This window comes from Primulina eburnea, chromosome 11, assembly GCF_022965805.1.
Source record: "Primulina eburnea isolate SZY01 chromosome 11, ASM2296580v1, whole genome shotgun sequence".
Classification (NCBI taxonomy): Eukaryota; Viridiplantae; Streptophyta; class Magnoliopsida; order Lamiales; family Gesneriaceae; genus Primulina; species Primulina eburnea.
The window spans coordinates 37,091,906-37,103,504 of NC_133111.1; the positions used below are offsets into that span (position 1 = coordinate 37,091,906).

General features: G+C 35.3%; 1 protein-coding gene across 3 annotated transcripts; it reads right to left on the reverse strand.

Annotated features, from left to right (window-relative positions):
- Positions 1–1,328: 1,328 nt before the first annotated feature.
- Positions 1,329–11,225, reverse strand: LOC140805734 (uncharacterized). Of its 3 annotated transcripts, none has more exons than XM_073162016.1 (11): positions 10,673–11,225; positions 10,158–10,415; positions 8,153–8,395; positions 7,862–8,008; positions 6,208–7,718; positions 5,300–5,373; positions 5,095–5,179; positions 4,889–5,014; positions 4,639–4,745; positions 2,252–2,394; positions 1,329–1,873 (listed from the first exon to the last, which is right to left on the reverse strand). In XM_073162016.1, the coding sequence occupies exons 1-11, from the start codon at positions 11,111–11,113 to the stop codon at positions 1,631–1,633; spliced, it is 3,378 nt and encodes a 1,125-aa protein (XP_073018117.1). In that variant the 5' UTR covers positions 11,114–11,225; the 3' UTR covers positions 1,329–1,630. The 3 variants fall into 3 exon arrangements, with proteins under 3 accessions (XP_073018117.1, XP_073018119.1, XP_073018118.1); XM_073162018.1 differs by having other exon boundaries at positions 10,158–10,458; positions 10,673–10,809; XM_073162017.1 differs by lacking the exons at positions 1,329–1,873; positions 2,252–2,394 and adding an exon at positions 2,401–3,075.
- Between the last annotated feature and the right edge of the window lie 374 nt (positions 11,226–11,599).

The window sequence follows — 11,599 nt, forward strand, 5'->3', positions numbered from 1 at the left end:
TTATAAATTAACTCTCACAATCATATCCCAAAAGTAAACACAATATATTGACAAAAGAACCTATCGAAAATTGATGAGCAAACGAATTTTCACTGATTAAAATCTCTGTAAACTATATGTCAATTTAGTTCAACTATGTCAATGCCATATAGTAATCTAGCTAGTATATCACATTTCAAAATTAGAATAGAATATCAATAAGTAACTAAAGAAACTGATTAATATCCTATCGGAACATGATATCTACCAAAAAAAAAAAGGCTTGTTTTAGAAAATAAAATCGACTTATGATCTCCGAAATTACATTTCCAAAAGGCAAAAACACCAAATGTATAAACAAACATGACACCATATGAAAATTTTGTAATATTATATAAACGACGAAATATGAGATAGTTTGAAATATAACCTCGATCGAGAACAGATTAGATTTTAAGATTTATTCAATGAAATGTTGTTCCAGGTTCAGCTAGGAGTCTACCTCCCAAAAGTGCAGGCAGCAGTGTGATTTCTTATGTTGCTGGATCTCTAAGCATGGCTGCCGTTTTCAGTTTATTCAGCATTCTGATTGAGATTTAGTTATCATTCATGATATGTTGGTGGTATCAAGCAGTGTAGTTTTTTTTATTAAACGACTGCAATTTCTTTGATTCGAAACTAAAAAAATTCTTCAACATCTGCTAAAATTGTACAATTGTCTTATGTTCACAGTTCATGTATATTGGAGTGTAACCACTTCATAGTCGAATGACTAATTCAAATTATTATGAGACTCCATTATCTCATTATACATCACCTTTATTCTAATCAAAATACGAAGTTATAATAATAATTTTAATAGTAATAGAATAATTTTGACCAATTTGTTTTTTTTTTAAATATTACAATAGGATCAAAGAGGCGAGGAATCGGATTTATACATAATTTTAAAAATTATCTCATTTTGTTATAGTTCGGATAATTATTTTATTGAAAACCCACGACTTCATCACGTAACCCACCAACAGAAGAACAAAACGACTGCATTTAGATAGAAATATCTAATGTTGGAGAAATTTCTTTTTGAAGAGCAAAAATGTGACTTCAAAACTTCAACTTCGAGTTTTTTTATAAGTTCAAGGAAATAATTATTTCCCATTCTCCTAAACACCCAAGTGTTAAATTATTTTTTAATGCCAAAACGATATTGAAAAAAGTCCAACTTCAGAAATACAAATGACTAATAGTTGGTGACGATCAGCAGAAATAACGGTTTCCTTAGGTTAGAGTAAACAGACTCAAGTATTTAAATTATCTAATCAATACATGAATTCACAAATAAATTAATATGAAAACAAACTACAGTCAGAAACGCATTATTTGTTTTATCGAATAGGTCCATAAAACAACCAATCAATCAAAGATCCGTAGTCCATATTGTTCACAAAACGACTTTTAAAAATTCAAAAGGAACGGATCAAGGGATACAAACCACAAAACTGTTTCATTTACAAGTAAAGAAGAAACGAACTCGAACCAGGAAATACCCCAGACCAAAAGAATGCAAGTAAGAAAAATGAAAGAATTTCAGAGAAACGAATGAATAAATAAATAAATAAACAAACAAACAAAACTCATCCTACCTCAATCACTAGTTATATCTTACAACAAGTGGAGATGCGGTCGCCTGTGCATGGATTGCCTTTAGCAAAGGTACGAAGTTGAGCATAGCATCTTTTGACAACCACTTGAGCTTCCATGTTAAAGGATCAGAAGCTGGCTTTTTGTTCCCAAGCGCGGAGTCCTCAGTTCTGCATGCTTTCTCAGAAGGGTGGAATTCAGATGTGCATTCAGAAAGTAAAATGATAAGCAGATTGTTCATGGTATCAATTACCTGCAAAATATAGCACTTTGTTTCCTAAATTTGATTTTCTTATTGGGAAACAAATCATTTAAAGGAATTAAAACAAGCCAATAAATGGCTGCGAAAGGAGCAGTGGGGTCCACTGAAGTGATTTCTAAGGTCACACAGTAATATCTTGTAAGACCTTATCAGAAGCCATGTTTCTTCTTTTAAAATTAAAACAGTAAACCAAATGACCAATGTTGGCTACATCCTACACGTGAATAAATATACCACAGATGATTTTACAATCGAGGTTGAGCCTAACGTTCAGCATAAATCACAATGGTAGAGCTTCAATTGAACTACAACAAGGAGGCACCATGAATCATGAAATGCAGTAACAGTAAACGTGGTACGAAACATTACCATCTCAGACACATTAGCAATGGTGCCACATGAATCCAAGGAAAAATAGCTGGGGGAGAATGTGCCAAATTGCGAGAGATCTTCAGCACACAAAATCAAACACCCATCAAGTACAAACAGTGATCTTGGTAGCCACATATCATCTGAACAACAGGAGACTATTTGAGAGGCAAAAAGAATCCCACTTCACAAAGTATATTAATCCGAAAGCTGTTAACATAATATTCTACTTTCTGTTCTCAGCCAAAACAGAGAGAAAAGAGCAAAATGTGTGTGTGTGTGCGCGCGCGCGTAGGTGCAATCAAAGTCACACCTGAGCAGCAGGAGCACAGGCTATGAGACTCAAAGTTTTAAAAATGGATTTAGAAATATCACATTGACCCACACATCCTAAAGGCTACGATTAACTATTATTATGATGTCCACATATTCCACTGCTCTCAAATATGACAGTCAAGTAACAAGTTTATCTTGTTCCAGTATACCACCTATTTTATTTTTCTTAAACAGTATTTATAAACCTTCGTATAGGTCCATAATTATTTGTGAAATTAGACTATCAATTGTATTGGATACTGCAACCTAAAAGTCAAATGCATTCTTTTGTGTTCTTTCTTGACTAATGCTAAGGTATATAATAATAACCACTTTCACATCTTATTTATGCTGGATATACAGAACAAAATTCATCACTAACTCAACTTTCCTAGTTTATGTTTCGGCTCCCAATCATGGAACTCTGTACCTAGATTGTGTAGCATCCATATTCCATAGAAGTCTTAAAACATGTTTTTTTTATGCCTTATCCAGACGCTTCAGCTAGCCTGAAATATAGTTTAAGCAAATGACTGCTACATAATTTTCAATAAAACATGATTCCCACCATATTGACTCAAAATAAAATTATATTTCTCGACAACATCTCATTCTAGTTACTATAAAATCATTCATATTTCATCTGGATTTATACTTCATTCCCCTTCACCTCTAAGTGCAATTCTGTTTATGAATGATGTCATGTAATTGGAAAAGTATAAAACTAAATGTGGAAGTAATTCAGACTTCTTTATTCGGAATTTTGTCCTTGGATCTTGGTACAGCCACTCAAAAAATCTTTTTCTTCATGATTTTCTTTAAACATTTAAAGTAAGTGATCGACTGAAATGAGTACACGACTAAAATATAAAAATATTTAACAAATTTATTTTATATTTAATCACACCATGTAAAGTGGTAAAACGTACATGTAAAAAATTTCAAGGAACAACTCCATCACATGCTCTCTAAGTGAACTTTGAATGTTGTTTTCTAACTTTAGCCCCAGGTATCATGAATATATTTTTTAATTCAAGGGTTGAAACATGCCTAGAAATAGTCTCTTAAGTTAGTCTAATTTCATGATTTTCTCTAGGTATAAATTCCAGTAATTATAATCAATAAACTTTCCTAAAAATGTTTTATAAATTGTTGGTTAACTCGTCATCTATTTTGTTTGTCACTATGAGCATCGGACTTTTATATCTGTCTGAAACTTCATGCCGATGTTCGAGTTCTACACATCCTCGTAGTCAAACACGTATTCTCGGAATCCAAGCACTAATTCTGCTTTCTCAACACCATGTAATTTAATAAAAAAGTTATGTGCCATCACTAGCATGGAATGCCAAGAACTAGAATTCTTCCGTAATGTCTAGCAATGCACGCCCAAATATTGATACAAGGACAAGAAGGTTTACTTTGGTGCTATGGTAACTATAAAAAGACATGGTAGTTAATGACCAACAAAAGAGACATTTATACAGTAAAAGCCTATCTTGGAAAGACTAGGGATCACAAGAATAAAATAGTGCTAATGCAAGAAATGCTCCACAGGAACTCAGAAATTTCAGGGTGTGTTAAGTACGGTTTCCAGCTATTTGGAGGTATAAATTGAGTAAACAAATGTATATTGTTTGTCTTGAAGGAAAAAACATTTATTGTAGTCAGTCGAACCAGATAGCTCTCTCATAATTGATTATATAATATAGTATGTGGGCATTTAACAATTCAATCAAACCATAGACTAAGTTACAGTATAAAATAACAATAGGATACTTTCAGAGAGGATGAAAACATGAATTTAAACAAGACAAATAAAAATAAAATAGTAGCGATGTCTTTATTTTAAATAAAAGTATTTTTTAAGAAAAAACCAGACATATCTTTGATAAGTATTTTTTAAGACAAAAACAGACATCCTCAATTTTCTCCCAATTCAAATCTTCTAACAAAATATTGTGGTTAATGAAAGACTACCAGTGTTGTTTTCAAAACTAAAATACCTACCCTTAAGAAACATACGTACACATAATGCATAACTGGCAAGTTCAAGTCAAACCATGCCATACCTTCCAACCTCTCGTGCCAAAAAAAGACAATGGAGTACTGGAATATGTTGATCTCTGAACCTCTGAACACAGACTCCTTAAAAAGATTAATCTGAACCTGCTCTAAGCTGCAATTATAAGTCAAAACACATAGCATCATATAAAATAAAAGTCACCACAAAATAAAAGTCACCACACAAAGCCTGGATAAATATAAACATCAGAAACAGTTTCAGAATTAAAAACATCAGAGGGAAATGCTTTAGATCACCTTGTCAGAGAGCAATGATCCTTGATTCCCAATGAGTCAAGGATATCGAACACACCAAGCAATTCTCTTGATCTCTTCATACAGTTGGTTATGAAAACATATGTAGAATTCCCTTCGAAGTGAACCCTATACATGTCCGACAAGATATACATGCTGTTACAAAATAAGGAGTGGACAAAAAGAGCAAAGAAGCTGCAAGTTACTACCTTACAACTTGAAGTCCTAGTCCAAAAAAAACCTCCCTAACGTCACCAACACCGTGGCAACCAACTATCTCTAGTGATGCATCTCCTACAAGTAGTCATCAAATAGAACCACCAGATAAGCAGAATTCACAGAGTAGAAAAGAAAACAAAATATGATAGAATAAAATGCACTTCTAGCTAAAGCTCATACCACTACAAAGCTAACCTGGCCCTCCACATGCACCTACAACGAGTAAAATATACAGCTTGCGTTCGCTGCTTCGTAGAACAGCTACATCCCTGCATACATGGACCGGAGAGTGGACTCACCATGACCAAATCATTTTATGAGCAACAAGCTAATAGAAGCATTTGGACCACCAACATGCTAATCTAACCAGAGTCTAGTAACAAATGCCCAAAGCTTATATTATCACGCATGTAGAATATCGATCTATAAGCTTACAATATAAAATATAAAGAAAATAAATTTGTGTCACTCCTAAAGATCTAGACGAAAAACCACTTATGCTTAACTATATCATCATTATGTATGAAATCAAATCTAATTATGATATTTCTCATTATAATCCATGCAGATTTCGGTATATCTCAGCTCAAAGGCTTGTATCTTCATCTACAAATTAGAAAAATCAACATCTTTCATCCTCCATATTTTTATATACATAAGATGAAGGCTACTATGGGCACAATAATAATATACTTTCATTGGTGCATACTACCTTTAAACAAACATTTGTTCAAAGTTTCTTCACATGGCTCAGAAGAATCCAATCAAGATTCTATGATAAATAATCCCAATGGTGTCATTGATGGAATGACAGTTTCCAATATTAACAGATCACAATTGGGCAATTAAGTGAGAACACAATTATTTTAATGAATAATGTAAAGTTACTCTTGATGTTAAGGGTCTATATACTCCAGAAATCTAAAAAGACCTATATTTTTGGTAACTATGATACCAAGAGAAACAGAAACAGCATCTCCTTTTATAGGTTATAAGCTAGAAATAATCATGTGTTGCCCACATTTAAACGGATAAGGAACTAGAAATCAGAAAACATTCCCATAGTAAATCAGATCGTAATGATTCAGTGAACAAGAAATAACCTTTCATAATAACTTGATCTCCCAGGAAACAAACAGCAGCATAGAATAAGCTGCATAGAAATTTCACCAACCCCAGAATCAGCTATCTTTGAATTGAAATAGGTCTCAATAAAATTATCTCTCTCTTTACTTGATGTATTTAACCCAGAAAGAACACCCAAGTAACAATTATGCACGATGGGGTCCTTATCGGCACCATTTATCCTAACTGGAATGAATTTCCACATGTCATTAGAGCAAAATAATTCTTTCCCTTCGCTTTCTATATCATTTTTGTAGATTTGCACATGGTCACTGAACTTATTCGATGAGTCAATGTCGCCATGGGCATCATCATCCTCAGGTAAGGAAACCATTCTTCTTCTTGGTTTCCTTCTACATTTATTCTTCTGCAAAAAATCATACTCTCCCTCATGAAAATTAACAATATCATCATCAACCAAAGAATCGGTGATGCTATCACTTGAAGCATGGATGGAAATCTCAAACTCTCTACCTTTGGAACCAGCATACTTTCCTCTAGCAAAAGGACCTAAAATGAGTGTTCCCTTTTGCTTCATAGGTGGATCTGTGTCATGGTCTATGTCACCTGGGTTGGAAACCATAGAGTAATCTTTTGCATTTCCACCATAAATATTATCATCAAAGGACTGATTGACCTGAATTATTTTTGGGTCAAACTCGGCAGAATTATCTTCGCTGCAGCTTGAGTTGCTATCAGAGGATGCCACAGAGAAGGATTCAGCAGATAGCTGCAAAAGTTCCTCTTCTAAGTTCTGGCGTCGATGCAAAATATCTTCTTGGTAATGAGGGGGAGATGTTGGGCAAGCTGACGATGAACGGGATCTCATGATACTATTTATTCCATTTGAAGGGGAAATTAAATTTTCAGTACTCATGTTATCCCCTCCAGAAACAAGTGAATTAAAGCGAGAGTAAACAGCATCAGCAGATTCATCATTTAAAGATCTCAGCTCTTCCAGATTACCAGTTAAATTGTTGGCAACAGAACCATCCCTTCCCTGGTGCATTAAGAACAACTTTGATGTTGTGTCGCTATTTCTATCAAAATGCCGTCGGGAATTGACAACAGGTGATGTGTCTGCAAAGGAGGTTTCAGATTCTAGCATCATCGTGCTACTCTCATCCCCAGAAAGCTGAATAGTGTCAGAGATACATTTTGAGGTCTCACCAAGGTTCTTATCTTTCCACTTGCCATTTGCGTGAATTTCTTTATTATTGCTTAAGATGTTACTCCTAAATTTGCTGCCATCAACATTTCCAGATGTTTGATCCATCCATTCTTTAAATTCCTGCAACCATTGAATGGAATGCTCTTTCTTCCTAAGTTCAATTCTTTTCATCATATGTTCTATTTCAGCTTCATCATCTGAAATTGCATTTTCATCTTTGCTTCGAATCTCATTATCACATGACATGGAATCTGAATCAGAACTCACGCGAATGAACTGTTTTTCACTCCCAATGCTCACAACTCGAGAGATACACTTCTGCAAAGCATTAAAGAACATGCATTCTTAAGAAAACAAAGAAACTAACTATGCAAGATAAAATATGAAGGAAATTTTTTCTTGTGAGTTAAAGGTTTAATAAAAAATGAAAGACGACCAATTGCAATGGTACGGATTCCTACCCGCTTTGCATTAATCCCCTCTGAATTAGCGTCGTCCTTGGCCGGTACGTAAAATCCAAAGCTAGCAGGCTGCTTCATCCTGCTAGTGACTATGATTTGCCTCTTCCAAAACTCGCTTGGGGATATTCTCTTATCATCCAGTTTAAGCTACAAAACATATGCAAATATAACAATACTTCAGTTCAATGTGAGCTCGGATTTATTATTGGCACATATATGCATCACAGAGGATCAGACAGTCAAATCCTTCAAGTGCCAATTACAACAATGGCTAAATCAATAGTGACTTACCTTGTGTGGAAGAGGAAAAAAGCTGAAAACTTGGGCTCGAAACCATCTTGCACAGCAAAGAGGATTTCCTTCTAACCACAAGTTCTGAAGAGATGGAAGGCCAGCAAGAACCTGCACCTCCCAGAAGTTTGAAATAATATTGTAGGAAAGGTCCAGCCCTTCAAGTGACCTCAAATTTTCAATTCCATGCAGCGTGGACAAAGCATTGTTCCGCAAATCAAGTTTAACGATTTGACAAGGTACCTACATGGAACATTTGAAGTGGGTCCAAAACTTATAGCTTAATAGAAATGGAAACCAAATATCTCTCAGTAACTACATCGAACATGAATCAGACATGACTCCTTTTTTCACTTTTCTATTCTTTTCTTCTTCATATTTGCACAATGAACTTTAGAATCGAGGCTTACTTTAAACTGAAGCTTCTTATAGCAATTTAAGCAAGCAGTGAGGAAATATATTATGACTACCTGATAAATAGATAATGACGAAGGCCATTCATGTTAACTTGGGATTCTTTTTCAAGTGAGATCCACCCATGAGATTGTTATATGGCAACTTGTGATATGTTGCAAAAGATATGGCCTACTTGTGCCCTCTATCCGAATTGGTGTGTACTCTGCCAGAAAGAGGAGGAGACTCAAGATCATATACTTATGCATTGTCCATCCACGACTTGTATCTGGTCCAAAGCTACGGAGAATTTGGGTCTGGCGTGGGTTGCTCCAAGATCAGAACATGAATTGTTTGTTTTAGTTATTGGTTGTGATATTGGCAAGAGAGACCGTATTTTTTGGAGTGTGGCAATTCATTGTATATTTTTGGTCAATCTCGCTGGATCGAAATAGTAGGATGTTCGACAATATAGCAAAGTCGGATAAAAAATGTTGAGAAAAAATCGAATTTAGGGCTTCAGTTTGGATTAGGAAACATTCAATATTTAACAATTTCTCTATTTCAGATTTAGATGGGGATTGGAGCTTTATATTGTTGATACAATCAGAGTTTCAATTATCTTTTACGCACCTGCGGGGGATATCTTGTCAGCCTCTTGTAACTATTATCTTTTATAATCCTAACATAATAACATTTCTTATATAAAAAATAAATAAATAAAGTTCTCAACAAAGAAGAAGAAAGAAAGAGAATGCTTATTTCTTTTTAAAAATCTACCAGATAGGATCAAATTTTTGTTCCTGAATGTTTTCAAAGTAAAGTTTCCTGTTCGCCAACTCCTAAAGCCGTAGGGTTGTCTAAGTATCAAGGATTAACCAGCGGTACGTAGCCATTTCATCATCCCAATTTCTATAGGCCATCATTACACCACCATTTTGGCTGATAATTTGTCTCAGGCACCAGCTGTTTTTATCACCATCCCATTAAAATATATATTCAGAGGTTAACTACCATAATTCCCCTCATGTATCTAAACCCAAGCTTTAAATCCTTTCTTCCTCCATAATCCACGAAGAAAAGGCATAAAATTACCCCCTGTTAGTTTATTTCTATGATTCGGCAGTACCCATGGACTTCCCTTGGAGGAAATTTGGTTGCTCCGAATTCTTTGAGAAAAATCACATCAACTGGTGGACACAGATATTAGAGTCTCGATTTGCTTATATGCATCTATCCAGCCTCATACAGTGCCAAAATGACATTTCTTGATTAATTTAACAAGAGACAGTTGAATGGAAGCATATTCCTGAAGCCAAACTCAAATACAAAATCCCAAATCTTATTGCTTGTGAGTAACACTTATAATAGTACACGAGGAAAAGAATTGGATTTAATTGACACAACTGCCATCTCTCTCATTTCTGCACACCTTTCATCGAGTTAATTAGCTTCATTGAATAATTATAACTAAAACTCTGCATTTGAAATATCTATGCATATGCAGCACAATAATGTGAACAATATTACTAAACATAAGAAAAAAGAAAATCATTCAAGTCACCACGTACTAAAAGCATCTATTTTTTCTTTCGAAATTTCGAAAAGTTACCTCACCAAATGATGAAATGCTTCTCAGGTTATTAAATCCCAGATCGAGGTGCTTCAGTTTGCTGCATTTGTAGAGATTATCCACCTTTGAAAATTTGTTCCTACTGAGATCCAGAGTCTCCACGACAGGAAGAAGCTGCAAAGCCTCGTCCATGAGAATCAAGCCATTACACGCACATGACACAAAACACAAGCGATTCCACTCTGGCGAATCCTTCATCTCCACAATTCTAGTGGAGAACACATGCCGCAATGCATCCTAAGCCAGTTGTGATATGGAAAAGGAGAAAAAAAATCAATACCTGCAGCAGGTCAAATCCTTTAACCACGAAAACCTAATCATTTTCATTCTTATAAAAGAAACCATCAACAAAACATTCTGATAATTGTTCTCAAACAGTTGAACAACAAGACATCCTCCATTTTAGAGCATCACAGTTTCAGAATCGGCCCCCGACTCCCAAAACTCAGCTATTCTAATTTCTTTCAAAAAATAAAATATAAAAAGGCACTCACGGCAGAATTATGGCAAATCAGTTTCTCCAACGTGAACCTCAGTTCAAGCAGCCCCTTCGCAGCCGACGTTGACAGATCGCATCCCCGGAGCTCCAAAACCTTAAGACATCCAAACGGTAACAGATAGAGCGGCGTAGGATCCCTGCCCGGTGACGGGAGCACTGAAACAACCTTCAACGAAGGCAACAACCTAAGGATTCTTCGTAACTGCTCAAGCGCGCGGTGATCACCCAAATCAGAAACATACGCCCGCAGATAATCGACTGGAGCTCCAGAAATCAAACTCTCAAGCTCCTCCAACGCTTCTAGCCTGGATTGCACATACCTTAACCCCACGGGATTCAATTTCAAGACGAGAGTGCCTTCGATCAACCTCTCTGCCTGATTTTCAACAAATTTAACGAGCGACTCGAGGTACTGATCGCCGGTGACTATCGCCATGGCATAAAAATTAGGGCTAAGGATGGAGACTGGCGGATTGGGGGGTGGAGAGGAGGGGTTTTGGGGGAGCAGCGAAGGAGAGAAGTTCCATGATAGACGGTGGTATGTGAATGAATGAATTGGTGCAATGATTGCTTTGGAGCTGAGTTGGTCGTCGTAAGTCGATGATTGGACACGTGGCGAAAGCCCGAAGGACACGTGGCGTCATTTAGTCCATAATAACGACAAGTTATCATTTAGATTAGTCGCTCTTTTACAATAATTTTTTATAATTAATTTAAATTTAAAAATATAATTATAAAAAATTTTGTAATTTGATATATGAATTAAAAACATAAATAAAAAAAAAAACTAAAGTAGTAACTGCATCTATAATTTGTTATTTAGAATCAAAAACTATATCCACTCTGTATCTATAATTTGTTATTTAGAATCAAAGACTATATCCACTGAGCTATACGTGACTTATATTAAAATTTTAACATT

What these genes read in the sequence shown, in the direction of transcription:
- LOC140805734 (XM_073162016.1), bottom strand. Translation starts at nt 11,113, where the DNA reads ATGGCGATAGTCACCGGCGATCAGTACCTCGAGTCGCTCGTTAAATTT. An exon ending in AGGTGCATGTGGAGGGCCAG is followed by an intron (nt 5,180 to 5,299) that starts GTTAGCTTTGTA and finishes GACTACTTGTAG; the next exon opens with GAGATGCATCACTAGAGATA. An exon ending in CTAGGACTTCAAGTTGTAAG is followed by an intron (nt 5,015 to 5,094) that starts GTAGTAACTTGC and finishes GGACATGTATAG; the next exon opens with GGTTCACTTCGAAGGGAATT.